The sequence below is a fragment of the Daktulosphaira vitifoliae genome, unplaced genomic scaffold (genome assembly GCF_025091365.1).
Source record: "Daktulosphaira vitifoliae isolate Bord-2020 unplaced genomic scaffold, ASM2509136v1 Scaffold_5, whole genome shotgun sequence".
Lineage (NCBI taxonomy): Eukaryota > Metazoa > Arthropoda > Insecta > Hemiptera > Phylloxeridae > Daktulosphaira > Daktulosphaira vitifoliae.
Genome location: NW_026099576.1, coordinates 17,350,235 through 17,374,880, shown reverse-complemented (window position 1 = coordinate 17,374,880; position 24,646 = coordinate 17,350,235). Strand labels below are relative to the sequence as shown.

Below are 24,646 nucleotides of genomic sequence, written 5' to 3'. Positions count from 1 at the left end.
TGTACTCCAAAGAACAGTGTACATTTTGTTCATTATACTAGTATATAAATTAAGCGCTATGGTTTTTTAAATTTTATCTACTAATTTTATGACATTAATAATAAGAACATTTTTTTTGTCTATGATATCAAATCAAAAATAAGGGTTCCGACTGAAAGAATTAGTGATAATTTTTTTTATCCTCGAAGTTGTGAAAATTATTTGACTGCATGATATTAGGAGTTTTCTAAATCAAATAATTTGTCTCTTTTCAAAAATTAAATCATCATCGATTTCTGAAAAAGTAATTGTTTTACCCAAAGTCGATCGTTCTATATGTTTTTAATTTTATCGCAATTTTTGTTCGTGTTATCTTATTCCAATCCGTTTTGCAAAGATCTAGTTAAAAACGATTTTAACAAATGTACTTCTGTACGGTTTTAATGTATTTAAACTTTCCTTCAGGTTAATTGTTTATATCATTATCCATTTAATTTATCCAAAAGCTTCTTGTTAATAAAGAACAGTTAAAAAATAGTAATTAACTATTACTGTGAGTAAAACTAAAGTTAAACATTGAACAACTAAAGAAAAACATTTATTTTTATAGTTAAAAATAAAATCTAAGGATAATTAAAGAATAACTTTTTAATTAAGTTTTAATAAAATCAAATGTTATCTAGTTAATTGATAATTTAAAATTATTGTTAAAGCAATCACATTAGGATATTCAACAATGCGCCTATGTGTTTAATTATTTTTTTAGTAGATATTTATGTATGCGATGAGTATAAAAATAAAATTCTACGCGCTTCTTAAATATACTTGTAGTGTTATCGGCGATAAAAAATAAATTCAATAACGATACTATTTTTGAAATACAGCAAAGGGAAAAACGACATGGCAAAAAATAAAAATCGACACGAGTGCTGCATACGATGTGTAATTAAATAAAGCGTGTAGAATAAATAAAAATATAAAGAAGCCAAGTAAAAAGTAAGTAAGGGTCTAACTCGGGGAAAGAAATTCTAACGAGATAAAATAATAAAACTGTACGGCGAAAAACAGACGTGATGGGTTTTCCCGGTCCGGTGGATCAAGCGATGGGAGAGGGGCAGAGCTGTACCATTTCGTATGCAAAACCGGTCTTATGCGCCTACCCGAGCGATAATTTCTCGGTCCAAAACGATATTATGAATGATGATGAGAGCGCTGAAGGATGAAGGTATGCTGCACACGGTCGGGCCGTCACCGCTGTGTATACCCCGGGGAACCGACCCACTTTTCGGCTCCTTTGCCGACGTTGGCTGTACATAACGTTATTACAACACATCCCCCCTACAAGGAGCTGAATGTTTTGTGTACACGCGTAGATCAGGTAAAGCCACTTTTAAGTCGGTATCGGTACAGCGTTATCAGCGAGTCTAATCATTCTGATTAATTTTGGTTTCTGCGGATTGCTAAGCTTAGCGATTGGAACGGAATACGATTGAACGACTTAATCAGATTAGTCGATGGCTATACGCACAGTATTATCGAACGGAAGTGGATGGTTGTTGTATTATTATTATTATTATTATTATGGAAAAAAAAAATGTCGAGCGACAATCTGTATTTTGGTCACGTGCCGTTGCCGTAAAGACGAGGGCCGTATAAAAAAGACGAAATTAAATAAACAAAAATGTTAAATCGGTTAAAGAAAAATGTTCGCATAACTATATCGGTTAAATTGCCGTGTACAAATGAGTCGAACGGAGCTCGAGACAAATTATGGTAAACATCGTTCAGATAAAGCCGATTCTAGTACTCAAAATGCACACGGTAAAAAATGCAATCGATTGTATCGGTGTATATGGGGTTCGCTTAATTTATTATTTTCTATTACCACTGTAAAGTCGGGCGACCTATTAAACAAATCGTGACGATTCACCTCCGCAAGAAATGGTTATTAATGGGCGTTAAGTGCCAGACAATTGGCCTTCGGGGTGACTAGTAAACGACCGGAATTGCGATGGAAAACCAAACATAACAATACACGGCAGTCAGAGTGGAGGGAACGCATAAGATTTTGGGTACGATGTAGTTTCCAATAATTCATTTGCTATTCGAAAACGGTCGGGCAATAGGAAATGGCGTGGTAAAAATGCCGTCGTTGGGATAATAATAACGTCAAACGGCAGTAACTTTGCTGACGTTTTGCCGAGCCGATGTCAACGTTGTGCGATCGTTGTAATGATCAACGAGGCCCTAAGTGTATTGTTTCGGTTGGTTTGTTTGATGGGAAACCAAAGTAATTTGCCGTTCAGACACCACGAGAAATGTACTTAAAATACCGTTTAGCGGCACAATAAAACTAATCGCCGTCGTAATAACCGCAATAACGATACAATCATGCGAAACCCGGCCACGAGCCTTTTTTCTTTCGGCCAAATCCGTCTGCTTAGCATTTATATTGCACGCCGGAATCGTTTGAGCATTATTCCTTGTGGTGAATAGCTTCTTCGGAAAACATAATAAACAAAAAACCGAAATAATAATAACCGAAGAAAAAGCCGCACCGATCACTGGGGTTTTTATTTTATTTCTTTTGAATTTTTAACTGCGACGCTAAAACCAGTTAAGATTATACTTCTTGTAGCCGGGTAAAAACTGCTGAACTTTTTACCGACAATAATAGTATTTCTTAATTGAATATATTATTATCACGAGAAGTTTTTCGGCTGAAGTTATTAGCGCGTTTTTCACGAGTTTATGTATTCATTACTTATAATGGATGTCATACTGTCGACGGAAAACGCTGTTGTTTTGTTATACGGTCCCCACGTCGTGAATTAGTTAAAAGATAATTTTTCCTTTTTCCCGGCGAAATGTAACCACTCGGCGGGTTTCCCTCTTTTAATAATATAATGTAAATGTCCAATGAAACCTCGTCCGTCCCTTATGCCCATCCAAAACTTCACCGGTGAAAAAGTTGTGGCGACGCGTGTAAAAAGGCCTGTTGATATTATACTCTGTTCCTTTGAGGATTCAAAAGGGCTCTGCGTCAGAATACCAGTGTGTGTGTGTGTGTGTGTACGTATACAGTAAGACATTAGAAAACTACTGGTTACATCAACTCGTCCATGCTCAACTATATATACACCTAAGCTTCTTACCGGAACTCTTTTAAACTGTGTTATGTGCATAATGAAATGTTTACACGGCCAAAGTCTTCTTCGAGGTATTATCGTGTAATACCACGCAAACGATCGTCGTGATTAGTCTTTAGTTAATCGCGACAGCCACTAGTTTTTGTATTAAAGTCCGTCAAGAAATAAAAAATCGTTTGACTTATATATTTCGCGTAAACTCCTTAAGGAGGTTTCGAATAAATCCAATTATTAAATGTCTAGACATCCATATGATATTCGACTTTATCGTGTAAAGTCAAAGGTATTTATACCCGAGAATTGACTGATTGTTTTTAGGAAAAAACCGTCAACAAATGATTTACAGTATTTTGAATGATTTGAAACCGAAAAAATATAAACTGTCAAAAATACTTGTCCAGCAGTCACACGAAAATAACACATTGGACGAGCATTCGCTTGAAAGTCATACGCTTAATTTAACGGCCATGGGCGTCTTTTGAACGAGCCCGAACAATTTTATTGAAATATAGGCGCACGTGGAGTGTGACCTCACCTGGTGCTCGAGGGACCTGAGTATGTGAGTTTACGCTCCGGCGGTCGGTGACCAAACAGATGGCACGACAATTAAACCGAGTACGGTATCGAACTACGACGGCGATGTGTTGAATTATGTACAAACTTAGATTAACGTGGAAATTACTTGTACGGTCGAACCAAGTGAATAATAAGTGCCGAGCAATCCACATAAAAACGTTTCGACGCGTAAGTAAAAAAGAAACTGTAGAAAATATTAATTCGAAATGGGTACGTTCAACTGGGTCGGTACGGAGACTCCGATAGTCGCTATGTTGGGGTACTGGTAAAGCAGTTAGTACTGCCAGTGAATCGTTACAATACATTACAATATACGCGTCTTTAACGCAGGCGGGTTGTTCACCCTAAAAGAGCAAGCCTGAGGGGTAGAAGCGGAGGTGAATTCAAGTTTATTGTTTCCTTGGTGGATAGTCATGACAAAAAAAATTATAGCAACGAAAACGTTGCTTGAAATTATACTTTTAACGGTGCAGTGGGCGATATTTTTTGTCGTTGTTCTGGTTTTAGTGTTTAACAATTAGTTTAAAGACTATTTTTATGAAAAGTTATATCGCACAAACAAAACGGCCAGAACGTAAACTTAATTATACGCACGACAGCACTACAACGACCGCTCCACTCTGCAAATACATTAAAAAAAAAACTAACAACTATATTTGCGTTTTGCGAATAATATTTTTGTTCGTTTCTCTGCCATCTGCTATCGTCTAATTATCTCTGGCGTACCTACCGCATAATAATTATTATGGTCGTTTGAAGGCATTAAAAACACATCGGTACAAAAACAGTTTTCGCTTCTGTTTTTATTCAAATTACTCGTAGCCGCAATTCGGCAACGTTATTCCGCTAAAGACGTACAGTTCGTCCGAGCAACAGAGAAAACCGGCTCGAAGAAGAGGGTCGAGAAATCAATACGGCACATGGGGCAGGTGCAATATACGGTTTTTCCATTTGCCGTTTTTTGACCCCGGGGGAATCTGATGGCCATTTCCCCCATCGAGTTTCGTGTGGAACGTACTCGGATGAGAAAAATTTCACTGTCTGGTTCTCATTGGAAACGACAATGACAATGAACACAAAATGAATAATACTTACTGGGGTACGCCGCCTCTACACTAATCAACAGGCTCATTTCGGAGGAACGAAATACATTTTATGGAGAGCTTAACGCGTTTTTACTCTCCCTTTTCAAATCGATAGCCGATCGAGGAACTTATAAGTGCGGCAGTGATAAACTTCGAAAAGGTCCCGACTGCGTAAACAATATTAAATTTTCTAGATTCGATATAAATTGTTTACTATTAAAAAGACGGTGTTTAAAATATGTCATACGTCATTTTTAAAACAGCGACGGATGGCAATAAAAAATATGACGGTTTTAACTTGGAATAGTTTATTGTTCCCAGGGGGTAGTATAATCGACTGCTTTAGTTATTCTATTTTTATTCGCGACTCGCTCAAATTTACCCTGTGAAAATCATCAAATGTACGGCAGCGTTGGCTTAATATGTTCGTGGAAAAACGTTCACATAGTAAACGTTTTTAACGATCGAATTAGATATTAATCAACTCGTTGGGGTTTTCTGTTACAACAATAGAATAGAAAAAAATGTATATCCGTATTTTTTAATTTGTGACTCCGTGTGGTTACGGCGACCGTTTAACTGGAAAACATTAATGGGTTTTGTTAAACCTTACAACAATTTAATCTCTACAGCGGAAAACTACAGCGTGTGTTTAACTAGCCAAAGACTTAAGTAGCTTATATCTCATTCATGCCATGTGTATATAAGTACATTATTATACACGAGCATTTAGAATATCTTAAGCTCTTCTTACTGGTCTGAAAACATTTCCATACCCTCTCCTATCGGGGCGTAATTTTTCAGTGGTCCAAACAAAAATTTCACACAAAGTGATGTCGAATTTATGTCGAAATGTTGACACTCGAATTGCCACTTTTTCTAGTGATATGAGCAAAAATATTAAAAATATCGACGAAAACACGATTTTAGATATAATTGTTTTTTTTTTCTCGAGAATACAGTAAGAAAAATATCGTTTTATTGGAAATAACACTAAAAACGTCAACTAGGGCGGTATTTTAAAGCGAATAATAAAATTCATTTTTTTTTTTTTTTAATAAAATATAAAAAATAAACTTTTTATGCGAAAAGTATCGAAGGTTGGATAACGTGTAATAATAATATGTCCGTTCAGTTTATTTCAATGGAATGTAAAACTTCTGGTAAAACGATACCCCGCAGTTCTGGCCTGCAGCGCATTTTTCCTACAGTAAAATGCCGAAGTGTTACCGCACTTAACCGAAAATCGCAAGAGAAAAGGCCAAAACAGCGTTTGAACAGTATTCACCGGAATCTTACGGCTGTGACCACACTGCGACTGGCATTTGTTACGGTCGCGCGGTCACGGTGACTTACCGGCTACTCATACGGGTAGACATTGTGATAATAGGTTTTGGCGGTAAACATCGACTACTAGTTTAACTCGGTCTAAAATTACCTGACTTGTTGATGGACACTTGTGACAAGACCGCCGACGCAGGCATAGGTGCTGGCGGCGCCGGATTATGGCTTAGTATATACTTTGGTTCGAATTTGGATGGTTGAGCGATCGCTATGGGCGCCGGATTCGTCATTGTCGTCACTGTAGCCGCTGGCATCATCAGCGTGGACATGGCCAGCATATTAACAGTGAAATTAATGGGCGATTTTTTAGCGTTCGAATGGATCGGGTAGGTCGATGAAGATTGGCTGAGTTGCGTTCACGGCTGTCTCTGGCGGCTTACTTTCGTTTTGTCGACATGACCGACGGATGTATACGCAGACGACGACGTGACCGATTACGGGCGTTCTAATGAAAACTAAAAACAATACACACTAACCGATAATTTGACGAGATCACTTTTGGTAGAGAAAAACTCAAGTGCAACACAGTCAAGAACAATATTTTTTCCGCTGTAATGTAATGGACCAGATGTAAAGTAGTAGCCACTGACGACGAGCGGCAGAGGTCGCGACGACGGGACGACTGCGTTCGGACTAAAGCGACTACGGTTAAACAACCCCCTGAAGTCGGGTAGCGCGGCACTGTGGCGACAGCGAAGGCAGACGACCGCCGATTGTAGTGCCCTCTGCTGCCCTACTGTCGACACCCCGTGGATGCCCAGTTGGCGCAAAATCATTCAAGGGTAGCCGACTATAATTTTTTTTTCCATCGCCTCGCCCATCCCTTCTCTGTCGTCGTACATCATGTTCACATTATTTGTACGACACCCCTTGGTGTTCTTGACCTCGTTCAGACACAGATCGTTTCAGATGTATTTCAGGCCACACCATTCTACGAGCTCGCCTTGTCTTCGCGTCATGGCCGTTTTTCTTGCCATATAATGTCGGCAATTTTATATTACCCTCGTGCAATACCTTAAATGCGCACCTCGCGAAGGGGTTGCCGTGGAGTATTTAAAACTCATCTATACTTGAAAAAAGGCCGATTTCAGGTGATCTAGAATTTATAATAATCGATACTGTCTCCTTTCCCTTTTTTACATAAGTGCAGGCAAGAAAATATAATTTTTATTTGCATTTATCACGAGATTTAGATTTTATATGGTTTTATTCTTCTGCTTTTTTTTTTTTATAAGGCTACTCTCAATAACAGTGTGTTGCTAAAAGTAACGTACTGGGCGCTTCAAGAGTCATCACTTCGTTTGAAATAAATTTCATAAACAATACGATGATTAAAACTTGAATTCCTGATGGAATAATTTGTTTGTAAATAAGTTTACATGGAATTTCAAAAATTTAGCCAAAATATTTTTGATAGCTTTACAATGATAAAAAGAACACAAGAATGTTGTTGGTTATCATTGTTTGATAAAAAAAAGTCTGACGAACTATTTGAACAATCAACATCTGTGTTTATTTGTAGGAAAAGTTAGTTTTAAGTCATAATATTATATGTGTAAATGCTAATTCAATTTATATAAATATGAGATGAACGGCTATATACATGTTAAAGAATAACAGCGAACTACAGAAGAGGAAGAATAACAGTACTGTCGTTATGAAAACTGAAATTTTTACGACTTTAAAAGTATAGCACATAATAATTCATTATGTTGACGCGATATTAAAAATAATGCAAATATTCTTGCTGTGTTAAAACTCGAGCAACTTTATAGCTGCACGCGTTCTATTGCAACGCATAAATTGTTTTATTAATTTGATAATTTTTGCACGCTGACAAGTCGAATCGATAACAAATCCGAGAAAAGTTCAAGTTGTCTCGGAAAGAGGGAAGGGTTATATGATTCATAATTTACATAATCTTCTACGAGATAAATGTACACAATAATGTAACATAAGTATAATCGCAAATGATAGAGTCAAAAATACTTTCTTCTGTATATTTCATTGCAAAAACAATTTACCCTCAGAATATACTTGCGATTTTGTATTGACTTAAGTGATTAAGCAATATATAGAACGATATTTCATACAATTTTCGAATAAATTCGTTTATTCCACGTTTTCAATCCATTTTCATGGGATATAAAAGAAAATTTGTTGATATTTTTTACTTCTTATTACTTATTGTAATTCAATTAGAAACTATGTATCTGCTTTTAAATATTAATTAGCAGAGAGTAATTGTTCAGTAAGAACATAAACCTGAATCTTATCTAAAGCTATACTTCTAAAAAAATATACTTTTAAGAAGTAAAAAGAAATACAACTACGAGTCACTTATGAGAAATAAAGAATGCACCTAAACACCTTTGAGTTTAGGATATTATTTGATTAGAATACGTGTTTAGGGTGACTGCATATTTGAATGTCAAAATACAAAAAAAAATTGTATTTTGTCTTCGAAACTACACCTGGTCTCCTTTTAGACATTTGAATTCGAACCTTTTCTAAAACTTACAAGTGACAAAAGACCAAACAGAGAATTTATCACATGGCCACATTTTGATTTATCCCCACGCGGCCTACAAACAAAAATGAATTACTTCTCTCAAAAGCCTATAGGACAAAAATAATACTCCTCTAGAATATAATAGATGAAACGTTTGTGTGAAAAATAAAATTACTTCTCAGTAAGTCTATAAGCTGGTCACAAATAGTGTGCGATCAATTAATTAACTTTTCATAACAAACCAATGTAAAGGATCAAAATGCTTATATTGGAATTTCATTTTATCCAAATTTTGAACTAGTAAATCATACTTAAATATCACAAGTACTTCTTGAGAAAAACTATTTATGCAATATTTTAATTATGTATAGATTATAAAATGGTTAACTATAACAAACATTATATGAATAGTATTATTTCTATTGAGGTTCATTGAATAAAAGAAATAGTTTCCGTTACATATTACATAGTATGTTATACACTATGTGTACTGAAACATAATTTTATTTATTGATTTTTTCGAGAAAGAAAAAAAAAATTACTTAAGTATAAAAAATTATTTCCGATGAATATAATAAAAGAAAATAATAAATTTTACGTGATTGAGAAACATTAAGCTATGATTGTAAAATATTTCAAAGAAAAATGAATTGTTTCTTTTAATATTTATGAAAAATTCTTTTAATATTGTACTTTTGTGAGTACACTGTATGCAATACCTACATAAATAAGTCTAGTTTAAAAACTCAAGTAAACCCAATTAGTTAATGAACAAATGAACTATTTAATTTATACTCTATTGCTACGTTACTGCTGTAGCTACTATAGTTGTCATCATCAGGACCTTATTTTATTTGTATTCTGTATAAATGTTTAAAATTGTATATTTTACAAAGGAAAATTGTTTTTTTTTTCTATTAATTAATTGATTTAGTAGACACAAAAATTAAACTACTAGTCTCATTCAACAAAATGGATGTACCGACAAATGGACTAATTTTGGGTGGTGGCAAAACATGGGACAGTTAAATATTATACAAATTCCATCACTTTATTTTTCTGAATAAATCTTTTGTGTCTCTTAACAAGACTAGAAATCATTTTATTACTAGTGCTGTAGATTGATAGGACTAATGTAATAAAAGATATTTAACTGTTCCGAGTTTAACCACAGCCCCAAGTTGGCTAATTTGTTGATAATTGTTCTTGATGGTCATTAGAGAATTACTTACTGTTTTATTAATAATTGCACGTATAGTGTAGCAATGTAGTATGTAAAGTTTTTTATCAGAAATACATTTAAAAAAACTCATTTATTAAACGTGTGCAAAAGTGAAGTAATAATTTCTAGTTGCAATAGATATTGTTTGAAATAGTTAAGAGATATTTTGAAAAGTAAAAAAAAATTATTGTTATGCAGCAAATGGTCTTTTTTTAATTTTACTATTTCCGTCTTGTAGATAAATAAAATAAATGATGAGTATTTATGGGCAGAGCTTGTAAGATGTTCTTAACGGCTTATAAAAATAATTTTACAAATATTTTGTTCAACTGTTGTATGAATCCCGAGAAATCGTAAAAACCGCTAAAGTTTATTTGTACATTAATACGTAGTATATTACTGTGTGTTTGCAATAAATAATGTAATAATCACAAAATATAGTACATAAGAAGATATAGAACGTATGTTGGTAGCGAAACAAAAAGTCTACTTTTGTTTTTAAAACCACGTTTCGTGCACGAATCGAACAAAATTGAAATATTACATGTTAATGCCGGTAAAAATGGCAATATCAAGAACAATAAGTAATTTTCCTGGCAATTTATGAGTCCATTTAACTGGTTGAAGGGATGACAGATATTACTTGTGTGGTGTTCTATGCTTACATACCCTACACTAGATAGTAATAAGTGGAAAAAGACGTAAATAATATTGTATCAGTGGCAGTTCAGTAAATTGTTTTGTAAAATTATTTTTAACATTTTTCTATCTATAGTCGTATAATGTACGCTTTTCATCAGACTTTTATTTTTCAATTTTGTCAAAACGCCAAAATATTTAGCCGTACAACCGTAAAAGCAACAAAATGGTTGAACACTGAGAATATAAAACTAGTTGCTAAGATTTCTAGGATGATTATCAGAAATGTATTAGATGTGTAAAGGGACCAGTGTGATACTCATGCCGTTTTCTTTACTTTCATCAGTTAACAGAAAATCAAAAAAATATAGTTCCTTGACAAAAATGTTTAAACAATAAAAAAAAAAATTTCTTTTTTTTTTTGATACAATTACAAAAATACAAAACACAAAGTAATTAAACTTAAATCGTTTTAATATAAATAATTTTATAAAAGCTAAAGATCATATTGCGTTTCACAGAATGAGTAAACAACAGGAAGAAATCCAGTTTGACGTATAAAAATTAACGTTAGATATTTATTAAGTTATAAACATTTTAAGTAATTTATGCTCGTATTTAATTTAATATCAGTGTTTCAGAAAGCACCAGTTTTAATAATATAATTTTTTATTTAAATTAATTTTGCTTTTTTCATAAAATAGATCTAATTAAATTCTGACGTATTAAAATTGTTTTGATAACATTATTACAGTACTTGTTATAATCTGTATAATAACTAATTAACATGACAAGTCAAATATTAAAAACTTCTGAAGAACAGCGTAAAAGTTTTTAAAAAGCAAACTCTCTTTAAAAATGTGACAAATGCAAGTCGAGAGGAGAACTCTCTACGTCAAAAAACAAAAGTGAGCTACAAAAATAACATTTATTTTTATACATAATTAAATATTACATTTAATGAAATATAATTTTAAAAAAATTAAAATAAATTACAATATCTAATTTGTTTGTGAAGTATATATATATATATTATCAAAGTGATTCTTTTAACACTAGACACTCAATGTCTCTTAAAATAATAATTTTTTTTTTTTTGGTTTTTATTAGTTACATATGTATTTATCTGTTACAAAATATTTTTTATATTTGTCCCTTATGTCTTATAGGGGTGTCAAGTTTATTTTATGAAATGGCATCATACGTATTTAAATAGCTTATGAAAAGAAAATGATCTAATTAAGAAAATTAATGGTCGATAACAACTTTTGGACTAGTATTTCAGAAGTTATTAATAATTTAATTGAACGACTAGAGTGACCAGTGGGTGCTACTATTTTTATCAATAGACATTTATTTGCTTCACTCCTCCTCCCGTCTGGATATAAAAATGTTATTAACTTCTGAAATACTGGTCCAAAAGTTATTACCAACCCATCATTTTTTAATTACACAATTTTCTATTTTATAAGCTAGATAATTACGTATTGCAGTTTGATCTTAGCAAATATAATTCTTTTTAATAAATTAGAAGTCAGCATAACAAAAACAATCTATTTGCATTATTGTTTCTCTAATGAATTTTGTATTTAATTGTTGAATACATCATTGTTAACGCCCCTAAAAGTGCATTACAGGTAAAGTATCTATAGCAGCAATGATTAAGTGAATAGATAAAAAAAAGTAATTATCATAAACGATGGGGTATTTACACAGCCTCAACAAAGGAAATTTGAAGAGCTGTTATAATGCAATGTCGTTATAACGTTGCCCCGAAGAAATCTCATCATTTTTTAATGTTAGATATCGAGACGCTTTGCATAACAACAATAATGTTGTATAATAAGTTCAATACCCGAGGAATATTTACACTGTGGGACACGATTAAACCCTTCGACTTAAAGAGTTACCGTAATAAGGTTTAGCAGAAAGACTTAGATGGCAACCATTTCTTAAATAAGAAAGGTACATTTTACTCGGAACTTTAGGAATTATTAAACCTTACCAGTCAAATGGGTTAATGGCTATGGTTTTCTGTAAAATCTTACGTTTGTTGTTTCTGCGAATTTGATTATAACCTCAATCGATAAACAACAACGTTCATTAATATTTATTAATTTATGAATTTTTTATTTATATGGTACTGATTAAAACCATAGCAACCATAGTTGCTATGTTTTATTATAATATATACTTACAACTTAGACTCTAGATTCTATTATTATATATATAATATAATATATTATTTTATATAATATGAAAAATAAATGTATAGAGATATTGGATTTGTCATTGATCACTAAATTTCTCCTAAAGTAATAACTATTATTTTTGGAATGTTATTTTTTTAAATAAGATCCATTATTTCTAGTTGGGTAATATGATAGAAAAAATAATTCAAATGATTTTGTTCTTATTTTTTTTCATGGGTAAACATTATTAAATTATACATTATTGTATCTTTACTTCGTAATATTATTATTTTTTGGCGAACAAGATAATCTCGTCGTACACTTTGTTCAGACTAAATGAAAAGTCTGTGACACACATACTTTAAAATTTACAAGTGCGATGTACGATAGTTAAGTGCAAAACTATAACGGAAATTTTAAGGTAACGATTCTGATACTTCATTTATGTAATAATATTAATAATTTTTAAACAAAATTCAAATTAAAAAGTTATGATTCACATTTTATGGTAAATGTTTTATTCGTAAAATAAAATAGCCATAAACTTAATATTATATGATTCTAGAAAAGTTTTTGTGTTATTTAAGTGGTTAAATTTATTTTATAATCAATCAAATCAAAAAATATATTTTTTAATAATTCAATAATCTCAAAAAACTGGATGCTATTAAATTTGTAAAATTATAACCTTCAGGACTAATTTGTTTATTAATTTCTTAAATATGTAAGTTACTGTTGTTACTAATCACTGAAACCTCATGTTTATTGCTTTATAAAATACATATTTTATTTTTTTGTTAATATATAAATTGTTTATGTTTATAAATATTTTCAACTATTTTTTACCTCAGTAATTTTTTGATTTAAAGCTTACAATTTCAACCTATCTGAAACATTACACATTTTATGCGTGATGACCCCTTTTCGCAACATATTTGGTGATTTATTATTTGGTCATAGTCTACAATTTGGTTTTCAATTAATAGTGTTTATCAACCACAATGTTTGTATTAAACGACTTTCAATAATGTATTTGTGAAAGTATTTCTATATTTTCGCCCCTGAGAAGATCAAAGCACTTTTAGTTAAGCAAAATTGTTATGTTTAAGTATGTAAAAAATATGGTAAATTAATCTTGAATGTAAACAGGTATTTCGTTCTGTATCATTAAATTTTTCAACAGTGTTTAGAACGAAAACAGGAAATAAAAATGGATGAAAACCCTTCAAAGTGTTTTTCCCGTGACTTAAAGGATCAGAATTTTTACTGGGATATTTTTAAATTAAAAAATATGTAAATAAGACTTTTTAATGACGATCATTATACTGTCGGCGGTCGATAATAGAGATTCGATTCCGGTTTACATTTCTTCTGCAAACAACACAAGTACACAACAATGTGTACTTGCTGAGTCTTGATACGATAAGCAAGCATTTTATAACGTTTCTGTGAAACCTCTCGACATTATTTGCATTTATAGATAACAGTGTTGGTGACTTACAGCAACTCTGTTAATTACCGGAATACCAGAAAAATCGCTTGGTGGAGAGGGGTTAATTAAGTCTTAGTACTTAGCCATTAAGCTACGGAGAGGGCGACGAACGACATGCCGAGAGAAATCATATTTAACGATGGCAGCAAATATCTACCAAAGCGGTGTAAAAAGTTTATTTTGTATTCTTCACATTTAATTTTTATTATTATATATTTTTCCATCATAATCCTTATAATAGGGGTCTTAATTATTAATGAACAGACGGGAGAAACGAGCAAACGAATATTTCCTATCCATTTTATCAAACTCCAGCTTACCTAACAAACTAATTTTTCCGCTCGTTAATGTTTCGTTGTTACTTTGCGGGTGTTAACAGCTATGCCGACGAAATAAATGAAAGATGCAGAAAGATTTTTCTTATGATGTTTTTTCAACGTGATTTACATTTCGGCTAATATAAATGATTATATAAATATATCCAAAAAAAAATTCGATATTCAAATACTTGAAAAAAAAAACCTTAAAAACATTATAAATAATGTTATTTGTACAACGATTACAATATAATTATGAAATATTGCCGTATAATTAATAATTATTTAGAATGGGCACATGATTTAAAAATAATGATAAAAAATTGTTGCAAAATATGCATAAAACTTATAATATCAAAGATAGAGTTATTCTAGTTAATCTAAGACGTATTCTATTTTATTTTTCTATCACATCCTATTAAAACTAAGAAATACATTTTAACATTATTCCTTTAAATTTGCACTTTATATATTATGGTTGCCTAACAATAATTTTCATAGAACTCCGTAATTTTAACGAAAAATCATTTATTTGTAATAACAGCCATAATTTATCAGGTAAGATTCTCTAAAAAATTTTAAAATGTATTTCTTAGTTTTAATAGCATAAGATAGAAAATATAGTATTAAAAGTTTTATAGATATGTTACTGTACTATTTATCTCTATTTTTTAATCATATACTCATTTTAATTTAATAATTTTATAATAATCATTTATTAATTTAATGGCAATATTTCATTATTATATCATAAACATTATTATGTACATATAAGGCTGTGAGTTATATGCGTTTATAAATTTTATCAAATCGCTCTAAACAAATCATTACCCAGAATACAGTTTTATTAATTAATTAGAAAATTTAGTATTGTTTTTTCGAATGTTATAGTTTTAGTGGGATTAGGAATTAAATCTCCCCTTAAAACCATAACTATTTCTGCATTATTATACAAAAACCTACAAAACATAAACTTGAGATTCTTAAAACAAAATTAAATTAAATACTTATAATTTGCAGTCATGTTTAAAATATTTTTAATTTTAATTTTAAAATACTCAAAAAATTAGTATTTTAAAATAATATCTATATTGTCAAAAATGTATATCATACCTAAAAAATATCAGTAGAAGGCTCTTTAAATATCTATTAATTATATTGCCGGCATAGCCGTTAACAGCTGCTAAATAACAACCCAATGCTAACAAGCGGAAAAATTAGTCAGCTTGGTAAGATCAAGTTTAACAAAGGGATAGGAAAAATTCGTTCGCTATCTCTCCCCTTTGTTTATTTATTTTTTTTTATTAGAGGTAAATAATAAAAAATATGCTTTCAATGTAGCCCAATATTAACAAAAGAAGAGTGACACAAAATATTCGCTGAGTTAAAAGTTATTAAGGATGTCAGAACACGGTGTGACATTCTGTATATCTCAGCTTATTACAAGTCATCTGAATTAAATTTTTTTCTCAGAAGGAGCATTTTAATGTATTGCTATTCATCTGTTAAATAATTGTATTATTGCTCGTCAGTAGAAGCCTTTACCAATGTGAATTACTGGGATGTACATTTTTGTATTGTTTGAATTACAAAGTCTTGTATTTAATGTAAACGACGTGTATAGTCCAGAGACGCATAAAAATAAATCATCACGTTGTTGTCATTTTTGTCGCCAACGTGGTTTATTTTATAGCGATTTTGTGATGCGAAGAACCACGTCCTCGCTCATTTACTCTAACGAGGTATTTTCATTCAATTGCTCGAATAAATAGAAATGAAGGGAAAAGAAAAGAATGGGCAACGGTTGGGAATATCATTTAGTTGAAAAGTTTTCAATTTTTTCTTTTCTTTGTTACTTTTCTTCGCATTCCTCAAAAACCTCCCCAACCTCTACTTTAGGCATGAGAGTTGAAAACAATTAAAGAGATTTTTGCCCCAAAAATTTTAAATGAAAGTGAGGTAAACATGATCGTGATCTCAACATTATCGTTAAATTAAAAACTTTTGGAAGCTCGCTTTAAACATTCATAACTTGAGTTTATTATGATTTCAATTACATTAATTTTATAAATAAGTTAGTGGCTGTCGAAAAAGAAACTAAACTGTAGTAACATAAAATGTTGCATTTTAAAAATTCTTATTAGTTGACGTTCAATGCAATTTCAGCTTGTTATTATTGGCTCGGGGCATTAATGAGAAGTATTTACACCACATTTCGTATTCTATTATAATACCGAACAATTACTTTTAATAGTGTATTATGCACAAGTTGTAATTGATTATAAATAATAAAATATTCAATCATGTTTGTAATGTAATATTTAATTTTTCAATGTTCCGGCGTATTGTTTATGTATACAAATATTGTATCATTATCATAGAAGTCCTTAAATTAGGCACACTCCTCTAAAACAATATAATTTATTTAGCGTTCATGTAAACACCGCCAACCATTAACATAATTCGTGTGACCTATTTAAGATTTAGTCAATGTATAATTTTTAAAATAAAAAAAATTTATATCTAAACCACGTAAACGCAATCAAGATGTCGAGGATCGTAAACTATGTTTTATCAGTTTAAACTAAAAACTAAATTGTTCAGAGGTTCAAAATTGTTTAGATGAGTGCAACGGCTTATAATAACTAAAAATAAAACGAATAAAACTCATATTGAGTGTTTAATGTATATAAAATTTAAAAAACTATATTAATGTGATACGCGACAATCAAGCGAATATGTAGAGGATTATTAAAATTAAAATAACCCGCTATTAGATTTATAAAAATTCACATTATTAAAATAATATATAAACATAATGTTTCATTGGTGTATACAATTCAACGTAATATTTTAAACTCATCAACAATGACGTTGAAATATTATTTTATTATGTTTAAGCATTTTTAGCATTAATATAACTATGAACCGTTTGAAATCATTTATGATGTCTCATTACGTAAGGTAAATATGATACGTATTGATACACGCGGAGTGAAACATAGAAAAAATGATGACAAGGTTAGGTTAAATAAACATTTTGTGGAATAATGGGAGAATCTAAACAAGAGAGGAGACTACGATGGCGATGGTACCAGCCGGTACAAACGGGCAAAGGGTCACTACCGGAAACGGATATCCAATAAAACACACACGCGACCGTTGCCGCATCTTATGCCACTACCCATTTAATTCGCTTACATTAAACTATCCGAAAGCGATGTTGGGAAGGTACAGGGTAAGTTAAGCCTACATTATTTCTTTCCTGTCGTCGTCTTATGTATTTATTATACAAATATACGAGCTTTGCAGATAGAAAAAATTGGTCTACGACTTGCATGTCGTGTTTCCATCGATGTAGACAACCCCATATTATAACTTGCTGTTTTTATGTGTAATGCAATAACACGGTTTTATCAAGAAACCAAGTGGAGTGTTTATGTGGCCCATTCGACGTTGCATCGAACTAACGACTATTATTAAATTCCGTTGATACGCGTATATCACAAGTATAAAGTTTCTTGGACGAGTTACTTTTCCATCACCGTGACACGAATACATTATAATATACATATTACTACGTATGCCTCGTTTTTTTACACGGAAACCAATTGATTTTTGACACTGCGTACGAGTTCCCGACAAGTGGGGTAGAAAAGCACGAGTAACCTAAGGACATATTTAGCTATTGTCTTCTGTTTTCCAACTTAACAAAATTTACTCCAATGTATTGCTGTCGGTGGTAATACAACACGTGGTTGTAAGAGAGTAAAGAGGCTTCACCCTACGTGTCGTGTTCACCGTCAGTTTGTTTGACATTTGACGTGTGTGCAGGCTAAGTTAAACAAAATAGATTATTAATACGCGATTTACTTCAGTGGTTTATCGCCGTTTGGAAATTAGTTGTCTACGTGTATATCAATTATGATTATTACGCTTAAAATACACCGTGTAATCCGAGAATCGGAGGCAAAATTCAAACGATACTCGAATAAGTCAATCGACAATTTATTTAAAGATGTAATTTTTATTTCATGGAGCACATCGCTTTAACAATTACATTTTTTATCATATACAATCAAAATAAAAGAGTTCTGAATAAAACATTATAATCTTGATACGGCTAAATAATTGTATATTACCAGCAATTGAATCGATCGTTTCAGAAACCATAAAAGTCCAAAAAAATGGTATCAATTTTTATTTGCATATTTAGATTCCTCATATGTAATGTTTAAACAATACAAACATGTTATTTTATATAAGATTAGTTTAATACTCAATTATTATAATATAAATAAAAATTCTAATATTAATAATAGTATAAAAGTATAGCCAATAGCATTATAAAATTTAAAATATGTAACTACAGTAGTTTCGTCTTTAGGCTATCAAACAGGTTACTTAAGTTAATATAATAAATCAACATAGGGTTGTTAAAAATGTGTTTTTTTTTTTTAATTTGTTTAAAACATAAATTTAAAACGTTTAAAATGTCCTATAAAACCAATGTCAATTTTGATAATTCTGGTGTTTTAAACGCATTTAAAGCACTTTAAAACAAGTTCAGTTTAAAGCTTAATGATCTTGGTTATAGGTATTTGATGAGTCATAAAATAGTACTTAATTTTTTTTTTTAATTTATAATACTTTTAGCTTTAATTTTTATATAATCATTCTTATTAAAATTTATGTTTCTGTTAATATTATTTCTATACGTTTTATTTTAAAATACAAAAAAAAAACACAATATTCTTAGTAATTACACTTGTATAATATTAGAGAATGAGTTTTTTAAAGTTCGTATATTAATGTTAACTTTATTTGTAGATATAACTTGTAACGCAAACTTTTCATTTTATTATTTTTTTTCGTCTTAAATGTTGTAATATTATTTTAACTAATTTTTGACTAGTTTATAAATAAAATTAGAAAGTTATTATTAATTATATAATTATTACTCCTAATCCAAGTTTTTTTAAAATTATTGTTTTGCAGATTTGATTACTTAATTCTTGTGATCAAATATTTTTTGTTTCTTAAGACTTGTAAACCATTTGCTAGTGCTAAACAATATGAGGTGATTGATTGACTGTGCTTCACGCAAAATATTTAAAAATATAAATCATATTATATTTTTTTCTTTCCAGAAGTTAATAATTTACTGTTTTATAATTTCAAAAAAAAAAAAAAAAAATGCGTTCCTCCTCTGCCCTTTATAGTAGTATCAACTGAAAATTTTAAATGGAAATTTATATATGTTTAATTAGCTTAAATATAACATGATTACTGGTCGATAGCACTTTTGAATTAATATTTTAAAAGATATTAGCACTTTTATACTAAGGCGGCAGGAGTTGTTTGGTTTATAAATGCACAGAGATAAAAATAAATAAAACTGTTTTACTTTTTCCTTGCTTGTATAAAAGTAATAATATCTTCTAAAACACTGGTTCAAAAGTTATTGTAGGCTAGTCTTTTTAGCTTCGATGCGAAGCTGAGAAGGTATTGGTTTTACTAAGATGAGTTTTTTTTGTGTCTGTTACCACTTTTTCTCAGCTCTCACCGAACCGATTTCTTTCAATGATACGTCAAAAGATCACAAATCGTATCTAGTCGAAGACATTACCCTTAAAAATTGAAAAAAATTCCCTCGTTCCCCGTAAAAGGGGGAAACCTCCAAAANTCCCTCGTTCCTCGTAAATGGGGGAAACCTCCAAAAAAATTACAAATTTAAAAATCGCTAATTTTCGAAATTTTTTCAATTTTTTTTACTAAATACTGCCGTAACTTTTTTGAAAATAAACATATCAATATAATTTTTTTTTTTATAAATGCTTGATGTCTTTATCTATCATTTGGTATATATTTTTTGTAAATATGACACTTAACCTGCCCACAGGGGGGATTTAAAATGACAACTTTTTTACAAAAAATTAACTTTTTCAACTTAACTTTTGAAAATCTTCCGGAAGATCTGAAACTTTTATATATATCTTAAATTAAAGCTAATTTTATTTAATTTATTATGAAAAAAAAAAATTTGACCTTTGGACTTGTCTTCATGGTGAAACGGTTACCGAATGCTATTTTTGTGTGAAATTTCTCGATTTTATAATTTACATTTTTTACTTTAAAATGCTTATTGAAAAATGTATGGATCAACACAATTTCTTTATGAGAAATAATATTTTTTAATAATCTCTTTTTCATTCGACATATTTTATCTTAATCAGGATATTAATAAGGAACTAGCAGATCATGTAGCTTTTGGAATAATACACCAATTTTTTAAAATTAAACACTATCTAAAGATTTGCATCGAAGCGTTTTTTTTTNTTAAACACTATCTAAAGATTTGCATGGAAGCGTTTTTTTTTATAGTGATTTTAATCATTGTCAGATATCATTATACTTGATCCAACTATGCCACGTCACCACTGTGCCGCGACCCCCCTGTGCTGGGTTTTTTTAAAGATACAATTAACTTCTTAAAAGAAAAAATTATAATATGTTTTATATTTTTTTGCGTTACATATTTGTTAAATCACTCTGTAGATGTTGAAGTAATTTAAAATATAAAAAATACAATAAAAAGGACGAATGTGTAAAGGTTTTTTTATTATTGTGATATTAAAATGTGAAAATATTGGTGTTGTGTGAAAGGGCTAAATTTGGTAGAGCATGAGTGAATTACTACATATAATTAATTGTTAATTATTTTATCGAGGTGGTAGTTCGAGAGCTTAAAAATATAAAGGAATTAAAATAAATGATTTGAGATTATTCTGTTGATAAGATGAATTTTAAGAATATGGTTTCATGTCAAGTAACCCCAAATTGGATGTGCGTTAACACATCTTTGTTCCAGGGACTTCTTCCTCAAGTGGGCCGGCAACAGTTCCAACGGCCGTTCCAACAGTGTGTAACTTGAGCAACGTCAGTAACAGCACGGTCGTCTCGCTTCTAAGACTTTTAAGATATGTGTACACCTTGTATTGTTACAATAAACTAATTATTATTTATTTATGTCGATGATTTCGACTACTCAGAAAACCTTATTATTTAGAAACAATCAATATTCTACTAGTAATTAAAATCTATGGCAAGAGTTAAAAATATAAATCTTAACAATTTACGTAACGCAATTTTTAAAGAAAATCGAACCGGAATCAAATTAATTATAAAATTACAACTAGATGGTATCATCATGTAGTTCTCTTTTGAATAATAAAAGTGACCTTTAAACAGTTTCCACTGATGAAAGAATTACAAAAAGTATTATATGATGATGCCAAAAAAAAATTATTAAATGATTCTTTCATAATAATAGGATTTATGAATTACTGAACCCTATTTTTGAATGTATCAAAAATATTGAAGGTACTTACAAAATCATATTAAACACTGTTCAAATTTTCACCTGCATGTACTAATTCCAGTAACAATGTTTAATCTTTAAATAAAAAAATATATATTTATTTGCGGTACATTTTCATTTTTATGTAATGTAATAATACGTGTTATTCAGATTATAATATAAATCTATAACAAATCTGCTATTGTTAGTATCTTACTAGTGAAAATAATCACACAATTTATACATATTTCAAATAAATCATCATTAAATATTTTTAATCCATTGAAATCACTTGATTTTTATTTACGTACTATTACAACTATTACTGAAATAAATGTATAAATGCCATTTTGTACCTATATCTTGTCTCTGAACAATATAAAATGGATACTAATTTATTTTGATTAATTTAAATACATTAAAAAGTTTAAACAAAGTATACATCGAAGATATCTTAGAAAAATATAATTTAAAAGAAATGTTTGGGGGTTTAACTTCTGTCCTCCTTGGCAATATTTCTACAAACATTTATATATAAATGTTATAGTATTTGACTGTTATAGAATTTGAAAGCCTAAGTCCCATCTAGACCTTCCTAATTTTCTTAACATAGGTATAATACATTGAAAAATTTAATAAACAGTAAACATGTAAATAGAAATAATGATTTTCAAAGTTCCATGAAAATGTACTTCTTTAGATATAACTGCAACTCGAGTAAAGGATTTTTCTTTAATTCAAAACAATATTTTATCAAACTACGTAGATACCTGCTGAGTAAGAGTACATAAAATAAAAATATAATAGTATTATATAACGACCACAAGCTGTTCGGCGTACGCTGCAGACGAACAAAGTTTATGAACGTGTAAAAAGAAGAACGAACGAAAGAGATATGGCAAACGAACCGAAATTTCTGGCGATGACGACCAAAAAGTTTTGGCAGCAAATTTGTCCCTGGAGATCGTCATGAAACTAAATGGAAAGCACGTCATGTCGGATAACTGTCTGGGAAGTAATTTTGCATGGGACTCGGCCGATGTGATTAAGAAATTCTACTCAGATTCATGTAATCTGGAACAATGATAATCAATTTTGGTACTTTCGACGATGCGATTACAAAGGTTTGATAACTTTGTGTTAACTATTTCGTTAAAAAGTAAACAACGAGGACAGAGAAGGGCGCGTGTGGGGCCCCCATAATGTTAAAACACATTCAAAATACTTGTTCGGCTCTTAAGCATGTACTAATATGCGTATATTGTGCTATACAGAGCTTTCTCTACTTTCCTTAACCCTTTTGCTTCAAAGGGTAAGTTTGCCAATGCCTTGTAGAAAGAACCTCGAGTTCATCGTCATAATTACCACTTTTGGACCACAATGGCTGATTAAGAGGTAGTAGTAGTGGTGGCGATTTTCCTGGCTTCGGTATTGTTATATCCTAAAGCAGAGCCGAGTCGGGAATACACGAAATCCCAGTAGAGCAACGTACTGTTTGCTAACCACATTTAACCTGATCAATTATTAAAACCCCCCAGAATCATCTAAGGAAGAATAATAATTAGGGAAACGGCTTTAGGAAACTCACGAAGGGCTTCGCTTACAAATATGCGGTGTAGGTAACACTTATAGTCGTATTAGGGTAGGAATATTAGCCAAGAAACTATGTATACATATTTCTCTTAGTAATTTTTTCAAATTATGATGTTAGACACATCTTTCTTATTTAAACTAATTAATGGTACCATCTCCTGCCCTCCTCTCCTAGATTGTGTATCATTTCACGTACCACAATATAATACACGGTCATGCCTTACTTTCCATATTAAATTACACCGCACAAACTATGGTAAAAATAATCCACTTAATAGAATTTTAACATTAGGTAATACATCAAGCTTTGATTTCATTTTTGATAATCTATCAAATCTAAACCGTTATTATTTAAATTATTAATCTGTCCAAATAATATTAATTTTATTCATACATTTTTGCATAATTGATCTCTTATGTACCTCCCCTAAATATTTATATCACAATTATTTTGTATATTACTTATTATGTAAACTATGTTAACCTGTACTTGAGCCTACCAGGCGTAAATTCAAATAAATAAATAAATAAAATGATCAAATCATGATTCCTAAAGCATAACATTGTATTAAGAAAGTTTTTGATAATTTTCTGTTCGTTACATTTTTTACGTGATATTTGCAACAAATTAAACAGAAGAACACGAAAAAAAAATCACCGTACAAAGTTACAAGTTTAATAAGATCAGAAAGTAATTTTCTTTCCGCAGTTTATCATAAGCTATTAAATACGTGTAGTATAAGATTAATTCATCTCCTAATTTTTATAACTTGTCTATCGTTTTAAACAAACATTTTATCGTTTCTGTATTAACATTCAATGTCCATTCCTAAAATATATTGCACGTGTTAGTGTTAAAAATACTTTGTTATTAAGTAGTAATGTTAAAAATAAAATTGCAACACATCAAAATAATTAATTTTACTAACTTTGAATTTAGAAATCTGGAAATAAAGTCGTAACAAATTTAAGAAAAATTATAGTTTCATAACTTACATAGTAAGTTTATTCGAGAAACTACAACAAAAGCGATTAGTTTTGTAGTCGTGAAAGCGATTCCAATCAGCTTCGATACGCCGAGATCGCGGTCCACTATACGCGTACAATAGTTTGATGTGTTGCTATTTGTTGTCGTAGTAAATAAAGTTAGTGGAGGTAGTGGGAGGGTCATGAAGATAAGGCGTAG

At 30.6% G+C, this 24,646-nt stretch overlaps 1 protein-coding gene across 3 annotated transcripts in view; it reads right to left on the bottom strand.

The window, feature by feature from the left end:
• LOC126906526 (nucleolysin TIAR-like) overlaps nt 1-24,646 on the bottom strand; it is a 175,894-nt gene that overhangs the window by 61,511 nt on the left and 89,737 nt on the right. The window contains exon 1 of one of the 3 annotated variants that reach the window (XM_050687086.1): nt 6,228-6,784. The exons of the other annotated variants lie outside the window; for them this stretch is intronic. Within the exon in view, the coding sequence (XP_050543043.1) occupies nt 6,228-6,411 (184 nt within the window). The 5' untranslated portion in view covers nt 6,412-6,784. Of the gene's footprint in view, nt 1-6,227; nt 6,785-24,646 lie in introns of those variants that run through there. 3 annotated transcript variants of the gene reach the window in all.